Source organism: Erythranthe guttata, chromosome 12, assembly GCF_056151865.1.
Source record: "Erythranthe guttata isolate IM_541 chromosome 12, IM_541, whole genome shotgun sequence".
Lineage (NCBI taxonomy): Eukaryota > Viridiplantae > Streptophyta > Magnoliopsida > Lamiales > Phrymaceae > Erythranthe > Erythranthe guttata.
The window spans coordinates 18,248,975-18,267,212 of NC_142544.1; the positions used below are offsets into that span (position 1 = coordinate 18,248,975).

An 18,238-nucleotide genomic window follows, 5' to 3' on the forward strand; every position below is an offset into this window, starting at 1 on the left:
CAATTAATTAACATTACATCTCCTAGAAACTTCAAACAAATAATATGATATGATTCACACCCACAGATTAAGAGCCACGTGTACTCAAAAAGTTCAATGATTGAGTTAATTTTGGAGAAAATTCACAATGAGTAAATTTTGGAGGGCTAATTAGTAATTAGACAAGGATTGCAAAACTACCACTTTTATTGGCTCATTATGGAGCAAAATAAATAAATTTATAAACGTTATTCCTAGAACTTAGTTCTTGAAAGGGAGCATACCATTTGGTCTCATGATTCCGACGGATGAGGATGAAGAAGACGTTGATAGGTTGATCGTACGGTCGATTTCTTCTTTATCTTCCGTAAATGCCTTGCTTAAAACTTCTTCAATTTCCATGCGCCTTTGCCTCTTCAAAGGACATTCTTCAGGAGAACCATTCCCCATCTGAGCTATATCAGGGTAATCATCCCTGTCCATGATTTTGTTTAGTACAGCCGAGCATCGTGGGAAGAATCGTTTCCCGAGTTCCACTACACACCGTGTAAGAACTATGTTAACAAACAAAAATAAATAAATAAAAAACAAAAGGCTATTCTGGTATGAAAGAACTGGATGATTTGAAAAACGTTTGACATTTACTCATATGTTGGAAACTTAAATAGCTAGAAACCATCAGTTGACATAAGAAACAATCCATAAAGCGGACATGCCTCGTAGTCTAGTTCTTTTCTAGTAAACTCACCGTACTAATAACTACTTTGTCTGACGAGTCAATAAAAAAAGGTGTCGAATGTAAATAAGCATGCAGGGCTTAAGTATACCAGTTTTGGAGAGGGCTCTCAGCCTGTTCAGATGTTCCTCTTTGATCTTGAAAGGTGCCTCGTTCAAGTCGACCTCTGTCCTCTGGGAACCAGCCTGATTCTTGTGGATTCCACTTAAGTGGAACTCAGAAGTTCCGTCGACTTGAGCAATATCCATGGCAACTTTAGCTTCCATGGGGAATAGAAGTTTGGCCAATGCAACTGAAAAGTAATCAGTTAATTTCAGACATGATAATCTAGATAAAAATTACTGAACTATCAACTGCTACAATTTACAAGTAGAAACGTAGCAGATACAAAGAAATCACGACTCTTCTACCAAGTAAGTGTCCGTCTTCGATTAATGCCGAAAAGAAGCAGATCAACCAATCTGATAAGCATGCTAACAACGTAGAAAATTCAAATTTATCATACTCGATAAATTCCAACCTCCATAATTTTACTATGTTATAGCTTCCTCTTTCTTCTGTTCAAAGCTATCCCAAATATTTTAAAAGCGTGCAGTAGGCTTTTTGACAAAAAAAAGAAAAAAAAAATTGGGTTAAGGGAGTATTTGCCGTTAACTAATTTCACAGGGAGATAAGTTGCATTTAACCCCACTAAAAAACTGCACGAGAGGACGAAACTTAACTAGTTGTGCGACTTACCTCTGTTTTCAAGATAAAGTAACTTTGTGCGTAAATCATCGCCAGCCAGAGCAAGAGACATCGAAGCTTCTCCTGGTAATGGATCTCGTCTCTCGGCTTGTTCCAAGATCTCGATGCACAACCGATCCTTAGGGGTGGATTTCCCTTCTTCGGTACTTCCGTAATAATCAATAGCCCTTGTAAGCCTCTTAGATATCTGAAGGGCCTTCCGGCCGTCTGAAGTGAGATCTGATGGCCTAGCTCCCTTGGTCAACAGAGATACTATGATTTTTGGGTCTTTTCTCATTGCAGCAACATGAAGCACAGTGTAACCCCTTGGATTCCTCTGGTTTATGTCGGCGATTGCTAAGTCAAGTAGTTCCGCTGTGGTCTTTGAATCACAGTACGCAACAGCATAATGTAATGCATACGCATCATCGAGATTTGTACGCTCTTCCTTGAGTAGCATCCTGACTAACTCAACATCGTCGGACTCCAAAGCTCGGTGTATTCTCTTGACATGTTTATCTGGACAAGTACTGTTTTCAGGTGATAGTAAGCCAAGTGCTATCCTTGACTCGTTTATTTGTTTTATAATGTGCTGGGGTAATGATTTCTCAAGAGTTATTACATCAAGATCAGACTTGACAACAATCTCAATGGCCCTAGCAAGCAAACTCCCACATACTGTGCCACACATGTTTGCAACAGATAAAACCATCAAAACATCGTCTGTAGTAGTCTTGTCAAGAATGCCCATCAGGCTATTCTGCAAGGAAACAAGGATTCGGTTACTATGAAATCAAGAAGATAGTCACTGATGGATTTGTCAAAAGAATATCCAAAATGTTCATCCAGCAAAAATGTTCATAAGCCTTAAATCGCTGCTCCAAAAATATAATTATATACAATATCAACTTCTTCAAACTAAAAATCCGCAGCAGTTCGAGAATAGTTTCTATTGTCCCTACGCTGAACCGGAAGGTCTAATTTGTAACTAGAAAAAAATAGTGAAGTAAATAACAACACACTGTAAATGGTCAACAGAACTCAATAACATTCAACATCGGTTATCCGTATTCATTCATAACCAAATGATATAATAGCACTGATTTCTAAACTCCAGAGATATTTTCTGGTCCTATTCAGCTCATCAACCAAAAGAACACTACAGCAACCATGGATAGATGAAATAACTGTCGTTCATTTTATCTCTGACTGTTGGCCAGAAAGCTCAATCAACCGCCTCTTCACCCGGTCGAAGCGCAACTCTTGGTCACGTGGCAAATTTACACTAAATGATTCATTTAGGGGTTCGACAATACTACACTGGTCGGAAAGTAACAAATTTCATAAAACACACACACACACACACACACACACACACTAGACTTTTGAGAACCAGTGGATATTCATGACCTAGAAATCTAATTATACAGAAATTTTCGGGGCTTTACAGCCAGTTGCATAAACACAAGCAATTAAACATGAACAACAATGATTTCAAGTGACATAGATATCAATACCTGAAACCTGGCTACCAATTCACTGATCTGAAAGATAAAGGAGGCATACAGAACCTCCACCATGAAAGCTACGGCCGGCCTGCACGCCAAATGCGAGCACTCATCGTCCACACACACGCAGACATCCTTCGGCGAAGCCCTAATTTTCCCACTATAAAGATACGCCAGCACCGTCACCAGCGCGTCGTAGCCAACATCGTACTCCTTCATCAACTCCTTCAGCTTCAATTTCGCATTCCTCTCCCTACTCGCAAACAAATTCTTAAAAAAAGGGGTCCGCGCCGATAATATACACCGGTGTACTGGAATCTCCTTACCGGAGGCGGCAACTAGCCGTGCGTCGGCGAAGAAATCAGAGTCGGACGGTGACAGGAAGACCGACTCCAGGGTGTCGGAGAGGCGTTTGATTGCGGCCACGTCCGCCGGCAGCTGAACCGGAGACGGCGACAGCGATGAATCCGTGGCGGTGGCCGCGCAGCATGTGCTGCTACTCCCGCCGCTGACGTCATTCGAATCGCAGAACGCGGTTCGGCTGTCCATTTCGGCCGGGTCGGGACATGTATTATATACACAAAACCCCGAGCTTCGCCATGGATGGATAGTAAGTAGTAGCTACGCAGGTGTGAAGTGTGTGTATAGAATTATACATACGTGATTGTATGTATAGAATTGTACAATTGTACATCCATGTATTGTATTTGATTCAGATATGAGAGTCGGTCGGGTTTTATTAGAGAGAGAAACACGAGGTCAAAGGAGAGAGAGAGAGAGAGAGTGTGTGCAGTATTTTTTTATTTTTTAAAACAACTGGTATAGGTTGATTTGATTTGATGACGTCGTTAATTTTTCCGGCCTGTTGTTGTACACGTGGAATCACGATCTATGATTTGGATTCAATCAGGACCGTTGATATTCTGTGCATATATTTGCTTGGTTTTGTCTCATCGTTTAACAAGTTTCCTGAAGTATTTAGGCCCAAACTTAAATGGGTTAAATACTACAAAACTTAGGCCCAAATATGTCAAAGATTTTATTTATTTTTCACTGAAATATAATAAGAGTAAACTGCAAAAACTACCCCTGTGTAATCTAGAAATAGCAAAAACCCCCATGTGATAAATAAACTAGCAAAAACCTCCCCTGTGAAATTATTTAAATAGCAAAAACCCCCCTATGGAACTATTTGAGGGTTGACTTGATATAAAAAGACACAAATACCCCTGGAGTCTTGCAATTAATAAATTCTTATATTTTATAAATATTTTAATTATTTTATTTAAAAAATAATCAATTTAGTTGTTTACTATTTTTTTTTATTTCTAAACAAATAAATTAAAAAGAATAAATATACATATAATATGTATATATATAAATACATTTTGAGGGACAATTTTGTCATTTCAAGTCTAAAAAATCAGCTAGGGGGGATTCTGCCTTTGACTAAATTTCACAGGGGGGTTTTTGCTAGTTTATTCATCATAGGGGGGTTTTTGCTATTTCGAGATAACACGGGGGTAGTATTTGCAGTTTACTCAATATAATAATAATAATGAGGGTAAATTACACCTACGCCCTGAGATATGCTAAAATAACTGTAAGATTCCTATGGTATTGGTAATTACAGCCACACCCCTGAAACAATTACCGAAGTCAAGATTTCATGTTCTGGGGACCGATATGCTAGTTTTGTTTCGGTCGGGGCCGTTAATGCTACCATAGACGAAAATTTATAAATCTTATATAAACTAATTATGATTTAAGAAATGTTAGGTGTGCCGACCTGAAACTAATTGTCCGTTATTATCCTAACGGAGTAACTTATTCAATGCATTATCCCGTTAGGATTTCTAACGATGTTTCAGGATAGTGATTGTAATTACTGGTACTACAGGAACTGTAAAATTATTTTGGCATACCTCAGGAGTTTAGGTGCAATTTACCATGATAATAATAAAATGTGAATGCAAAATTTCAATAGTGGAAAATAAAAGAAATTACAGTTTTACAGCGGGGCGCAACAATTGGCGCCATTTGCGCGGCTTTGGCGCTTCCATCGAAAATAATCGGAAGGAAATGAAAACAGAATACAGAAGAGATCAACCTCCTGAGCTCCGGCGAGTGACGTCACCAGAATCCGGCAATCACCCCCGTCCGACGGCATTGTAGAGGAAGACAGGGGCAATGTAAAATCACCGCCCGTCAATGTCGGAAGGTAGGTTCTTACCTGCTTTTTTGTTTTGATATAATTTCAATCGTTCCACAATGTATTTGGGTTGTTAATTAGGGTTGTACCTTAGGCAGTTCGTGTGGTACATTATAGACCCTAATTTTTCCTTTTTTTGAAGGAGAATGAATTGTGATGGCAAAAGGGGGAAACAGTAGAAATGAGGAGTTATATGGAAATTATCAACTGTTTAACTAATCTGAGTTTCGAATCTCAATTTTAGTGCAGAATGGTGTTTTGTAGGTATTTGCATTAATGGATGATTAGAAGTACTGAAGTTAAACATGTTTAATGTGCATTAATCTAATTAGGTTACTGCAAATTACGCCACCATATCCTGAAATACGAGACCGCGATAGGTGCGACTTGTATACATTTATACACCGAACGGAGAAGCATATTCTGTTGAACTCCGACACGTCATAGTATCTCGATAAATTAAGGATATGGTAAAGCAAATTGCCATGTCAAATTTCATGATCTATCACTCTATTGCAATTTTGACTTATTCGCGAGTCGCAAATAAGTTACGACAACATGTTGTTCTGCAGGATGAAAAAAAATGATAAATCGTTTTCTCTCGTTACAGGATACAAAATATTGATGCCACAATAATCAGAAGGGCGCCTCGTTAATACAATCAGAATTTCCAGGTTCGGTTGCCTAACTCCCTTCGACATTGAATTTTGCTCACTGATACACATTTACATAATTTAATTTATATTAATTTTTACTAAAAAAAGAAAAGCAGTTAAAGTTACATTTGATGATCAGATGCATCAAACTTAGATGGGATTTTTTTTTTCAGCTGAATTTTATATTAATTAACATTAATTAATTAAAATCCACATTTGCAAACCAATAATTGACATTATTTAATCATCTTTCCAATCATCAAATTAAATTAATTTTTAAAGAAGCTACTTGGTAATAGCTTCTGCTATACTCCAATTATAACAGGACAAGATATATTAGGATAATAAGATTTATTAATTATTTATTTACCTGTTGCTAATCAAATGGTGTCAACCTTGCTTACATGGTGCAGTGGCAGTATTGATATATGTGAAGCAAATGTACTTAGGAAAGATAATTATGTTTGTTAGTAAGAAATTAATTTTATTAGAAGTCAAAAAAGAGAATGTTAATTATGTAATTAAATGTCAAACTGGTCATTTTTAGTGGCTTTAGGAATTCTTTTCATATTTCAAAAGTTGCATACTTTGGTGTACATCAATTCCACACGTAACAGATTGTATGTAATAGAACTCGTTGAGTTTTTTAGAGTATTCAAGATTTTCTCCTTGGAATATTCAAAGTCTTGATTGATGGGATCAAATATAAGATAGGCATATTATTTGGTTAAGTTACGAAAAACCCCCTCATATATAGGTAATTGCCACCACCCCTTAACGATGAATCTTCTTACACGTCCATCCTTATAGTGTCAAATTCAACATAATCTTCTAGATTTCGTGATATATTCTCTAGTTTGTACTTATTTTGTGCAAAAATGTAGTTTCTGATACATTACAATCTGATATTTACAAGCTAAAAGACACATCTTATAATCATCTTATTTCAAAACGTCGAGCTCGAATGGGGTAAAACGAGTACAAACTGAAGAATATTCCATATAATCTCGAAGATTCAACTAAATTTGACACCGCAAGGGTGAACTTGTAAGAAGATTCATAGTTCAGGGGTGGTTGTAATTACTCAAACATGAGAAGTTTTTTCGTAATTTGACCTTATTTGGGGGTGGAAGTAATTTATCCATATATTATTTAAAACTAAAAAAAGGTAACTTATTAAACCAAATATTGAACTCAATTGTTCACTTTTACAGTGTTTTTAGGGTACATACAATATTTATACTAATAAATATATATATATATATATATATACACACACACATATATGTTTGAACTAGTTATATTTTCATGCCGGCTATACTACTTTAATAAAATGAAATTTATTAAAAAAAATTGATGTTTAATTGTTTATACTCTAAATATTGTGTGCTGACTTCCATAAAACTGCATGTTAAAAAGATCCCACTATTCAAGATTGTATCTTTACTGCAGAAAGATTTTCTTGATATTGGCTTTTGGCCTTTGTTGCTTGTTTTGATTCTTCTTGCGTTTTTAGGAATTTCCTTTCTTCAATTATCCTTCCTCACCACCCCACCCCCCACCCACCCACCCACCTTCTCTCTCTGCATATAATATACATACATTATTGTGTGTGTGTCTCTGTGTGTAGAATATTTTTTCAATAAGAAAAATCTCTTAGTCCAACAAAAACAAAAAAGAGAGGGTCTTAAAAAAATCAAATCTTTGAATGCAACATGCTTTCAAAGCTTTGAACCAACCCACCTTTGTTGTGCTTTCCCAGAAAGCACAGAGAAGTTTCTCAGTGTATGTACAACCTCGTGCATGTAAGAATTCAAATACATACCACTGCAGAGTCTCTCTTATACTGCACGTGTGTTTATTGTACTAGAATAAATACGACATGTAAATATATATATAAGGAAGTGCTAACCATAATCAGAAACACATTTCTAATAAGAATATATTATTACATAATTCCCTTACCATAAGTGGTCTTGAAGTTAGAGTTCTGTTTCTGGTGAGTCACCTTTTACAGTTTTGAGATAGATTCAAAATTGCTTTGTTGCTTTTACTATTTCTATATTGTCTGGATTTTTAATTAAATACATGTGGGTTTTGTGTTCTTGATAATCGATATGGACCGAAAAGTAGTCACATAATTTACGTAAAAACCTATCGGAAATATGAATCTTCGTTACTTTGTTGAATATGTCCGCCTTTCGATTCGAAGTTCAATGTATTTTCTGCAAGGGTTAGTTAATGTTTCTTTTTCATGTATTAAGCTATGTTTTATGTTTATGTATATATACGGTGGCTATTTCATGAAAAGTCAACTCCCGAAAAGGGTATCTTTAATTATTTGGATAGCGTTAGTTGAACCTACCATTTTTCTTTTATATATATAAACCCCTATTGCCTCAATTAATCAAATGAAGGGCTCCCCATCGTTTTCATTATAGTGTAGATGGTTTTGTATGATTGAATAGGGACTTGATCGTGGGCCGTTAGGTTGGTCAAAGCATTAATATCTACAGCTGTGATTGATTCTACAATTTAAGTATATTTGTAATTTTAAATTTGATTCCGATTGCTGATTTATATCGAACTGCTGCCCAATTTTTCTAGGATATTTTTTTTCTCGTACCGATGGTCCATCACAACCCGTTGAATTTGAGGGGCGGCGAATCCATGAATTTAGTGCTGGAAACCGCGCTCTCGTTCAAGAATCTAGTTGGTCAAGACATTGCAAAACCAGGACAAGATAATGCAGATGTTATTACAAATGAAACGTATTACACCGATAAGCTAGCCTTAATGTATTCCCCACGCCCCGTAAGTGAGCTCGATGCTGCTGCAGTGAAGCTGCAGAAAGTCTACAAGAGCTACCGGACTCGACGAAACCTCGCAGATTGTGCTGTTGTCGTAGAGGAGCTATGGTTTGTTTCCATTTTTTCAAAAAAAAAATTATTATTTGATAATAAATAATATTTATTAGTAAAATTAAGCGGTCGTATTGGAATTTGTATAGGTGGAAAGCCTTGGACTTTGCAGAACTAAAACTGAGCTCTGTGTCGTTTTTCAACGTCGAGAAACCAGAAACTGCCGTTTCAAAGTGGGCAAGAGCACGGACCAGAGCAGCCAAGGTTAATATCGTCTTTTTTTTATATAGCTTTGTTCGTGTTTGATTTATGGAATTTCTTCTTTGATCTAAAGAGAGAATGTTTTGCAGGTCGGAAAAGGATTGTCCAAGGATGAAAAGGCTCAAAAACTGGCTCTGCAGCACTGGCTGGAAGCAGTAAGTTCCTATAAACTTTCGATAATAATCGACTTGTTACGTGGGCTTGCGTTTTATAAATTGAATTCACTTGGGCTTTTAATCTTGTGACTCATTGCTCTTTTTTTTCGTCCAATTGTTTTTATTGTAGATCGATCCACGTCATCGATATGGGCACAACTTACATCTCTATTACGATGTTTGGTTCGCAAGTGAAAGTGCACAACCTTTCTTTTACTGGTGAGCACCCCCATTTGCACTTAAAAAAATTAGCAACGCTTTTGCTCGTGTAGTTTTAACTGATTTTCCTCTAATTACGTTATTTAATTTTGAAGGCTGGATATTGGAGATGGAAAAGAAGTGAATCTCGAGAAATGCGCGAGGACCAAACTGCAACGTCAATGCATCAAATATCTCGGACCCGTAAGTCTCCAAGTTTGTATTTTTCTAAATAACAGAAGTGAAAAGTTCATTCATTATAGTGTACCTTATTATTTTTTTTTTTTTAATTGTTACGTTTGATTTTATAGAAAGAGAGAGAATCATTCGAAGTGGTTATCGAAAACGGGAAGCTTGTGTACAAAGAAAGCGGTTTCTTTGTGGAGACAATCGAGGGCTCGAAATGGATATTTGTTCTTAGCACAATGAGAACTCTGTACATAGGACAGAAGCAAAAAGGAATGTTCCAACACTCGAGTTTCCTAGCTGGCGGAGCAATAACAGCCGCCGGAAGATTGGTTGCTCATGAGGGTGTTCTCGAGGTAATTTTTTATTTTTTATTTTTTGTTTATTATAATAGTGCAAGACACGAGAAATGCTATGAAAATCATCGTAATTCTATTTTCCAAGAACTGATTTTGAGAAAATAATTTCGATCTTCTTTTTCTTAAACAGGCGATTTGGCCTTACAGCGGTCACTATCTCCCAACGGAAGAGAACTTCAAGGAGTTCATTAGCTTCCTCGAGGAGCACTCCGTCGATCTTGTAAACGTAAAGGTAGTTGTTTTCGTCTGAAATGCTAAATACCGTTTCAGTTTTACTCGCACCGTTCCGACTTCATTTTTCAACCCTTTTTCCAGTTTGAATTTGGCAAAAACTCGAGTTATCGAATTGAAACGACATTTAACCGCTCCCATCAAATTAATCTATAAAAAATAAACTCACACAAAACAAAATTTTTGTCTCTCTCTCCAGAGATGTGCAGTGGACGATGACCGCCCCCCTCTAAGCAAAAGCGCTAGCAAAAACGAAGCGGGGCCCGCTTTATTGGAAGCTCACGTCAGCGCAGCCAGCGACGGAGGAGATCGTAATAATGATAAGTCAATGTACAGCAGCTTCGCTAGACGTATGTCATGCAAGTGGAGCACGGGGGCCGGGCCCCGCATAGGTTGCGTGAGAGAGTACCCGGCGGAGCTGCAGTTCCGAGCGCTGGAGCACGTGAACCTCTCCCCGAAAATGCCTCCTTCTTCTTACGGTGGATCTTACGGTAACTACGGCCCGATTCCTTCTCCTCGGCCAAGCCCGAATGTCCGTCTCTCTCCTCGTGTTTCTTACATGGGGCTGCCTAGTCCGAGGACCCAAATCTCCACTGCCAACTCAGCTTGAGTGGGGCCCCATTGCTAATAATAACTCAAAATTCTTCATTCTTTTATTCAATTCAATAGATTTCTTTCCTTTTTTTTTTGTGGACATGGTTTTTTAGTAATTGTAAAGAGATGAAGAGTCAGTAGTATTCCATATTTGACTTTTGTTATTGATTTTAATTTATGAAAGCTGTCAATAGTATTCAATTTCTAACAATTTTTCAAAAAAAAAAAAGTTCAATAAATAAAATAAAACTATAAATCATGTAAGATACTTTGAAAATCTTATTACAAGTTTGATAGACTATACCCAAAAAAAATATATATATATAAATAAAATAAAATGGGAAGAGTGCAATAAAATCGGTGTGGAGAAAATGAATCACGTGGATTTCCACTATCGCCAGGTTGTAGAAAAAAAGGACGTCACGTGATCACGGCCCCCGCACGCGAGAACTCAATCCCATCCATCCATTTCATTCATCCAGTCGTTCTTTCGCTATTTCCTTTTCCAGGAATCGGGAAACCCACTCGCACCGCCAGCGCGTGGTCCACACACCCCCACTAACCCTTCTTCTTTTCCCATCGAAACGACGCAATCTTCAAGGCGGGCGCGCCCACACACACAGTAATATATATATTATGGGTAGATAGACTCTGCGAAGAATTTCCCTTTTGTTTTTTTTTTTTTTGTTTCCTTTTCCCCTTTTCTCTGTTTCGCTTATCCGCTTCAAAGCTAACCCTAGTCAGTGCTGGTCGTGCTTAAACAGGGAAATTAATATCATTAATCACTCAATTTATTAGATCCAATCCAGTTGAAGAGTCGCCCAGATCTCTTTCTTGGTTTGCTTGGGTTCAATTGCCGATGAATTTGGTATGCTGAGGTAAAAAAACAAAATTAGAATCTGAAACCTAGGGTTTTTTTTTTTTTTTTTTGGTCGATGGAGCCACGAGTGGGGAACAAGTATCGATTGGGTCGGAAGATTGGCAGTGGATCCTTTGGGGAGATCTATCTTGGTAAACATAACTTTTTTTTTTGTGCGATAAAATTCCGCTATTTGTTTTGGGTTTTAATTTCACTTGGTTTTAGTGTTGAATTCTTGGGTTTTTTTTTTGTTGGGTACAGGGACGAATATTCAGACAAATGAGGAAGTGGCGATTAAGCTAGTGAGTTCTGCTCTTTCCCTTGTTTCTTTTCCGAAGGCTCTTTTTTTTTTTTTTTTTCTATTGCATTTTCTTTTTGGTGGGTTTTCTTGTTTTTAAATGTAGAATCCTTTTTGCTCCTCGTGTAATTGTCAGTTTTCATTGCATGGAATATGATTTATTGGTTGATTGAAATTGAGTTGTGTGATTTTGTGAATTAAAATGACTCGCACTCTGAAATTAATTGACTTGCATTTTAGGAAATTGATTAACATCGGAGGTTTTGGCAAATTTTCTTATTGCGTCGTGTTTGATGTTTCTAAATTTAACTGGGAATTATGCCCAACAAGCGCAACATGGTTCATGATATCCTTAATGATCTGATTTTGTTTTCCTAAATGTAGTCTCTTCGATTGAATTGACTACAGTAGCTAGATTGCTAGAATGAAGAACATGCTATGCTGAGTATTCATTTTTAGAATGATTCGCTTGATTTTCTTTAACACATGCTAGTGTTGGTTATGCAAGTAGTTTTAATTTGTGGTCTGGCTCATTCTGTATAAGAGCCGAAGGTGTTATTTGATGTTGATAAAGCAATTGAAGAGCAAGCTTCGTTGTTTCTCCCGCTATTTCAAGTCTTTTAGCAAGAAATAATCTTAAAAAGATTCTACTGTGGAGCATATTGACGACGACATAAATATACTAATCTGATCAATATGTGTTATAAACCGGATAAATAGCAAGGGTTCGCAGTTTCAAAACATGATGTCCGAAGCTCTGATTCGATGGTCAAGTACTGACTACTGAAATGGCTAGTATAACTTCATCTGTATGACTTTTTCTATCTTGTACGCCAGCAATGTCATGTTTAGGATTGTATATAAACTTCCATATTTTTCTTTTCATTTATTTGTTTTCATTAGGGGATGGATGGTTGGGTGTGTCTTGATGATGCAAATATTTCTCGGATATTTTTTTATGAATTCGTCTCACAAAGACGTAATATGACACCGTTTATTATGTTTTCAGGAAAATGTGAAGACAAAACATCCTCAATTGCTATATGAGTCAAAGTTGTACAGAATTTTACAAGGAGGAAGTAATGATTTATCCAGGATGTTTTTGTCTTTGTTGTACTTGAGGTTTTATTTCACTAGTGCCATGAACTCTAATTCTTGTAATAAAATTGCAGCTGGTATACCAAATGTCAGATGGTTTGGTGTAGAAGGAGACTATAATGTTCTAGTTATGGATTTGCTTGGACCTAGTCTTGAAGACCTATTTAATTTTTGCAGTAGGAAACTCTCTCTGAAAACAGTTCTCATGCTTGCTGATCAAATGGTTAGTGTTTTACTGTATTAGTTGAATTCTAATTGCAATGGTCTTCCTTACATAAAAGAGTATATATATATGGATGCCATAATATATGATGTTCATCTAATTGTCATGTCAGATCAATCGCGTTGAGTTTGTCCACTCAAAATCATTTTTACATCGAGATATCAAGCCTGATAATTTCCTTATGGGCTTGGGACGGCGTGCAAATCAGGTCCTGTTCTTTCTTATTTACGTCTTATCTGGCAATAGCTTGATTTATATGCTGACACGATATATTTCTTTTGACATCAATATTAGGTCTACGTAATTGATTTTGGACTGGCGAAGAAATACAGAGACAGTTCAACTCACCAGCATATTCCTTACAGGTGAGATGTGGACCAGTCATGGTCAAATTCTCTATTTGCTATTATGTTTCAAGTATAATGGCTTCTCCCATAGAGAGATTAAAGTTGGTACACCAGAAATGGGGTTGAAATAAATTGATCAGCTATCAAATTTTTCGTTAACTTTCAAACTTTGTACGCCAGAAATTGTCTTTTCTTTCCTTCTTTGCCATGGACTTCTTGTGTATATGCACGTGTGGGTGTGTGGGAGGGAGGGATGGAGGGAGTGTTAGAACTTCAACCTTTTACCTTCTAACTTATCGAGAGTGAACATATGATATTTATTTTTTTAGATGGATTTTAATCTACATTACTGAATGCAGGGAGAACAAAAACTTGACAGGAACTGCACGATATGCCAGTATGAATACTCATCTGGGTATAGGTAGGTTATTTGGTTTGTTTCCCATGATTATTAGGCTGCCTGATTTCTATACTCTTATATGTTGCATTTTCTACTTTGTTGAGATGCTCTTAATATTCTTTGCAGAACAAAGCAGGAGAGATGATTTGGAATCTCTTGGATTTGTCCTAATGTACTTCTTAAGAGGAAGGTAACTACATCTTACTATAGCTCCTAATGCTGTATTAAGCTGTGTTTGACATTTGTTCTGTACAGCCTTCCTTGGCAGGGACTCAAAGCCGGAACTAAAAAACAGAAATATGAGAAAATAAGTGAGAAGAAGGTTTCAACTTCCATCGAGGTAATTTTATACTGGAAAACGTGGTTGGATGTGACTCCTTTTTATGGAAATATAACTATTTGTTTTAAATACTTTCCAGGCATTATGCCGGGGTTATCCAACTGAGTTTGCATCATATTTCCATTATTGCCGTTCACTTCGTTTTGAGGACAAGCCAGATTATGCTTACCTTAAGAGAATATTCCGCGATCTCTTCATTCGCGAAGGTATGGATGTTTGGTCAACAGAAGTAGACTTTCACTAGCGAAAGCCTTTCAACTCACTGAGATGAGGAATCTGATAAGAAATGGAATTGATATTATTTGCTGTTTCCCTTGCAGGTTTCCAATTTGACTATGTTTTTGATTGGACTATTCTGAAGTATCAGCAGTCTCAAATGGCTGCCCCTCCTCGGACTCTTGTAAGTCAAATAAATCTGGAGAATTTTTCAAAGCATGAAATTCCGATGTGTTAATTTTTTTTTATGAAATATTTGTTTCAGGGTCCAAGTGCTGGTCAGAGCTCTGGACTGCCCCCTGCAATCCCCAGTGGTGAGAGGCTGCCAGGTATATTCTAAAAAAAATAAAGTAAAAAATAAAAATAAAAAGGAAAAAGCAGTGATCTAGCACTACAGCACCCAGTGTTTAGATTGAGTTCTACTCTTTGTATCACACACTGTAATAACTTTTTCTGTTTCTACTCTTAAGATGGTTCCTTAGTTCAATTTACTGCAGGTGATGAAGAAGGGAGACTAGTGGGCACTTCTTCAGCAGATCCTTCTAGAAGAAGAAGCTCTGGACAACTTATAAATGCTGGGAGCTTATCTAGACAGAAAAGTCCAGCTGCAAATGATTCATCGAGCAAGGATGCTATGGTTAGCAGCGAATCTAGTCAAAATTCACGTTCAATTAAAGCTTTGTTTTGTCGTCTTGGTACTTTTTATGGAGGGGGTATTTGGAGGGCTCGTTAAAATACCTAGTTCTTTGCACCACCAAATTTATCAATGGTCCATGCAGTATTATTCGTCGGAATCTTTTAGTATATCTTGAACCCCGGTAAACAGTTAGGTGATGTTTTGAGACGAAACAAGCTTCGTTAGGCATTATAATATGTACATTACTTGAGAAGGAAAGATCGTGGCAACCTTTTCAAATTATATTGATTTCTCAAAAGAACTACATTTGACATCTAGAATTCAGACGCCATCAGGATTTTATTCCGAGATCTACGATTTGTTTCTTCTATTTTATAATATTTTGCGTAGTTTTAATTGGGGGGGGGGGGGGGGATTTATTAAAAATTAAACAGACATGCATTTAATATTTTTTTTCATTTATTTTAGTATTGCGACTTAGCTGGTTCTAATTTTGCAGATGTCAAGCTCGACTTTCTTTGGAAGGTCTAGTGGAACAATGAGACGACCTGCTGTTTCCGGTAGCCAAGAAACTTTTACTATGAGAAACGAATCCGACCCTGTTCGTTGTCGCACTCCTGAAGCCAGTCCAGCTACTGTAAACAAAACATCGAGTGCTCAAAGAACTTCAGCTCCTGGTGGATCATCCGAGCCGAAACAGACTTCGTCCGGGAAGAACAACTCTAGCGTAAAGAATTACGATTCTGCCATAAAAGGTATCGATAATTTGCATTTTGACGATGAAGAAAGGTTCCATTGAATGGAATCCATGCCTTTTATTACTGCGTTCCTGTAAATCATCAAATTTGTGTGATAGAGACGAGGGGAAGATTTAACCTTGTTGTAATTCTCTCTCGTTCGAATTCAAGAAAATCAGCTGTTGCCATTTGTTGTGCTCTCATGAGGATAGGTAACTGAAAAGAAAAAAAAAAAGAACTCGAGTGGATTGTAGACTGTTGTAATGTTGTGTCCATTCGAGTCGTGGTGTGGGTCTTTTATTCCATGTGCCGCTTGTTTCTTTACTTTGGGTATAAATCCCATTTCTGCCCCTAGCCTTGAGCGTTCCTTTGTATAATTTGGCCGCTGTAATGTTGGCTTTTTTCCGCAATGTTGTTTACCAGTTCGGAACATGTTCAAGCTCGGGCAATTGGTTACCAAATATTTACACTTAATTTGTTATAAATATTTTATTCAGCCAACTGAGCTGTTTTCACTGATTATGATTATCTCGGCTGGTGTCGATTATCATCTGCCTCGATTATTGTATTTTTTTTATAAATAACTTGAAGATTGTTATTCATTATCTCCGTGCAGGTGTTTGTGACCTATTTTTAAGGTTATTGATCAATATATCTCGTAAACCGACATCTTATTTTCTAATGTTTTTTTTCCCTTCGAGAAATGTTTGATTGCAAAAGAATAAGCTGAGAAAATGCTCTGATTATTACACAACAATGGCTTATTAACCTTAAATAATATCAGTTGAAGATTAATGTTTTCTCTATAGTCTCAATACAGAAGCCAACTGATCTACCCAAAGCCATGGCTTCAGCTAGTCTAGACCGAGCTTTGCTGTGATGAGACAATATCAAGACTGCAGCTTCTGCAGCTTGTTTAATCTCCGTCTTAGCCTCGTTTTCGGTTAAATTTAGCCACTGGAGTACTCTGTATAACTGCCTCACACAGTTGAAAAACCATTGTTTAGTAATTATATTTAAAAAACTAAATTGGAAGCACCACATTATTACATGATATAGAAACTGACCTTCTCGACATCTGAGTGCAGTAACTCTGAGTGTCCGAACAGTAGATGCTCTGCTGCTAACCCTCCAAATATTACGGACGAAAACTTCCTCAAATTCTGTCGAAAAATAAATAAAGAATACAGCGCCCCAACAAAATTATTTGTCGACAGTTTTAATAAAGCAAACGGTAGCTAAAACTTATAATCTCACCTCACGATTAAGCTTCCTTCTGGGGAAATTTTTGTTCGACTTGATATCCACACCCACCTGTATTTAGCAAGAGATTTTTATTAAGATGAGGCGAAGACCTTAAGTATAAAGTATGCCCGAGGGCAATGCTGGAATCAAGAATAGGATATTGTTTCGATTGAAGTGCGCGCTTACATCTCTAAGAAATTCAAAGCCAATGAATTCAACCTTCCCGGCAGCAAACTTGTCCTGCAATAAATCCTCCACACTCGGTACTTTGTATCTTCTCGGTAAGGCCCCAAGCATATAACCAACGAGAAAGTGACCAGCTTCATGCTGAAAAAATCGAGGACTGCTAAATGTATGTTCGACTAATATCAGATGCTCGAGATTGAGATATCGAACAATGAAATATTTTCACTTCCGAAGAAAGAAATGGTATTCAAACTGATCGAACCTCTTACTTGCATACACATTTGATGATCTTCGTGAATAGAATCGTAACTCTCGATATCAATTGTTTTCCCAAAATCTTGCAGGGACATCTACAAGAGTTCGTTTGATCGACAGATAAGCGAAAACCGAGGGTAATCTGATATGCAAGAAAGAAGATGACTGACAGTATTGCTGCATTGCATACCTCTGTTTGTTCCTCCTGCATTTGAAACCCTAGGCTACACCTAACTGTATGAAGGATTGCATCAACTGCTAACTGTAGAGATGATAATTCAATCTCCCCTGATAGCTTTAATTCATCCAATGGCGATACACTTCCGGGAGCCTATAATAATATTCAAAATCTGCAAACAAATAAATGACTTGGAAAAAATTGGGGATCGTCTTTGCTAGGGTTTTTAACTATACCTTTGCGGCGGCGGAGCCGAAGCCACGGAGGAGGCCGGCTGGATGAGCCTTCAATTGCTTCACGAGAGACAGCGCCGCCTTATAATTCCCCTTCTCCAGTTCTCCGTCCACCCTCCTCAGCACTCTGCGACGGCGTAACGCCGCCGCCGCCTCGCCTTCCTTCACTGTCACCGCCCATACTCGACGCAGCCGTATTTGAATCGCCGGCACCGATGAAATATACACTTTCATTTATTACTGCCCTACCACGCTGGTGAAAGCAGAGGGGGAAAAGCTCATATATTACCTTAAAAACGACGGCGTTTCGGTCCTTCTAAAATC

At 37.5% G+C, this 18,238-nt stretch overlaps 4 protein-coding genes across 9 annotated transcripts; 2 read left to right on the top strand and 2 right to left on the bottom strand.

The window, feature by feature from the left end:
* Positions 1-81: 81 nt before the first annotated feature.
* LOC105968122 (BTB/POZ domain and ankyrin repeat-containing protein NPR1) lies at positions 82-3,764 on the bottom strand. The gene is made up of 4 exons (XM_012992742.2): positions 2,959-3,764; positions 1,454-2,201; positions 807-1,007; positions 82-515 (listed from the first exon to the last, which is right to left on the bottom strand). Exons 1-4 carry the CDS (start codon positions 3,496-3,498, stop codon positions 241-243), a joined length of 1,764 nt encoding a protein of 587 aa, XP_012848196.1. The 5' UTR covers positions 3,499-3,764; the 3' UTR covers positions 82-240.
* Positions 3,765-4,937: 1,173 nt separating this feature from the next.
* LOC105968164 (hypothetical protein) lies at positions 4,938-10,863 on the top strand. 4 transcript variants are annotated; one of them, XM_088826702.1, is made up of 11 exons: positions 4,938-5,170; positions 5,494-5,631; positions 5,772-5,835; positions 8,425-8,735; positions 8,828-8,942; positions 9,029-9,094; positions 9,225-9,313; positions 9,409-9,496; positions 9,604-9,834; positions 9,968-10,069; positions 10,268-10,863. In XM_088826702.1, exons 4-11 carry the CDS (start codon positions 8,446-8,448, stop codon positions 10,676-10,678), a joined length of 1,392 nt encoding a protein of 463 aa, XP_088682828.1. In that variant the 5' UTR covers positions 4,938-5,170; positions 5,494-5,631; positions 5,772-5,835; positions 8,425-8,445; the 3' UTR covers positions 10,679-10,863. The 4 variants fall into 4 exon arrangements, with proteins under 4 accessions (XP_088682828.1, XP_012848240.2, XP_088682829.1 ...); XM_012992786.2 differs by lacking the exon at positions 5,494-5,631 and having other exon boundaries at positions 4,942-5,170; XM_088826703.1 differs by lacking the exons at positions 4,938-5,170; positions 5,494-5,631; positions 5,772-5,835 and adding an exon at positions 7,447-7,816.
* Positions 10,864-10,943: 80 nt separating this feature from the next.
* Positions 10,944-16,367, top strand: LOC105968064 (casein kinase 1-like protein 2). 3 transcript variants are annotated; one of them, XM_088826700.1, is made up of 14 exons: positions 10,944-11,673; positions 11,783-11,823; positions 12,829-12,898; positions 12,992-13,140; positions 13,253-13,348; positions 13,435-13,505; positions 13,847-13,908; positions 14,014-14,077; positions 14,143-14,227; positions 14,307-14,433; positions 14,548-14,627; positions 14,709-14,772; positions 14,941-15,080; positions 15,580-16,367. In XM_088826700.1, the coding sequence occupies exons 1-14, from the start codon at positions 11,598-11,600 to the stop codon at positions 15,877-15,879; spliced, it is 1,425 nt and encodes a 474-aa protein (XP_088682826.1). In that variant the 5' UTR covers positions 10,944-11,597; the 3' UTR covers positions 15,880-16,367. The 3 variants fall into 3 exon arrangements, with proteins under 3 accessions (XP_088682826.1, XP_088682825.1, XP_088682824.1); XM_088826699.1 differs by having other exon boundaries at positions 11,011-11,673; positions 14,926-15,080; XM_088826698.1 differs by having other exon boundaries at positions 11,102-11,673; positions 12,829-13,140; positions 14,926-15,080.
* A 177-nt stretch (positions 16,368-16,544) lies between these two features.
* Positions 16,545-18,148, bottom strand: LOC105968065 (translation initiation factor 3 subunit I). Its single transcript, XM_012992671.2, has 7 exons — positions 17,918-18,148; positions 17,694-17,834; positions 17,518-17,598; positions 17,249-17,389; positions 17,075-17,131; positions 16,885-16,980; positions 16,545-16,792 (listed from the first exon to the last, which is right to left on the bottom strand). The coding sequence occupies exons 1-7, from the start codon at positions 18,146-18,148 to the stop codon at positions 16,598-16,600; spliced, it is 942 nt and encodes a 313-aa protein (XP_012848125.2). The 3' UTR covers positions 16,545-16,597.
* Between the last annotated feature and the right edge of the window lie 90 nt (positions 18,149-18,238).

Coding starts and splice junctions, on each gene's coding strand:
- LOC105968064 (XM_088826698.1), top strand. CDS start 11,598: ATGGAGCCACGAGTGGGGAACAAGTATCGATTGGGTCGGAAGATTGGC. Junction 11,824..12,828: donor AGGAAGTGGCGATTAAGCTA/GTGAGTTCTGCT, acceptor TTATGTTTTCAG/GAAAATGTGAAGACAAAACA. Junction 14,434..14,547: donor CGATCTCTTCATTCGCGAAG/GTATGGATGTTT, acceptor TTTCCCTTGCAG/GTTTCCAATTTGACTATGTT.
- LOC105968065 (XM_012992671.2), bottom strand. CDS start 18,148: ATGAAAGTGTATATTTCATCGGTGCCGGCGATTCAAATACGGCTGCGT. Junction 17,132..17,248: donor GCTTTGAATTTCTTAGAGAT/GTAAGCGCGCAC, acceptor TGCTAAATACAG/GTGGGTGTGGATATCAAGTC. Junction 16,793..16,884: donor TGCACTCAGATGTCGAGAAG/GTCAGTTTCTAT, acceptor TGTGTGAGGCAG/TTATACAGAGTACTCCAGTG.
- LOC105968164 (XM_088826702.1), top strand. CDS start 8,446: ATGGTCCATCACAACCCGTTGAATTTGAGGGGCGGCGAATCCATGAAT. Junction 9,095..9,224: donor TGCAGCACTGGCTGGAAGCA/GTAAGTTCCTAT, acceptor TTTTTATTGTAG/ATCGATCCACGTCATCGATA. Junction 10,070..10,267: donor TCGATCTTGTAAACGTAAAG/GTAGTTGTTTTC, acceptor CTCTCTCTCCAG/AGATGTGCAGTGGACGATGA.
- LOC105968122 (XM_012992742.2), bottom strand. CDS start 3,498: ATGGACAGCCGAACCGCGTTCTGCGATTCGAATGACGTCAGCGGCGGG. Junction 2,202..2,958: donor AATTGGTAGCCAGGTTTCAG/GTATTGATATCT, acceptor GTTTCCTTGCAG/AATAGCCTGATGGGCATTCT. Junction 516..806: donor GAGAGCCCTCTCCAAAACTG/GTATACTTAAGC, acceptor CACGGTGTGTAG/TGGAACTCGGGAAACGATTC.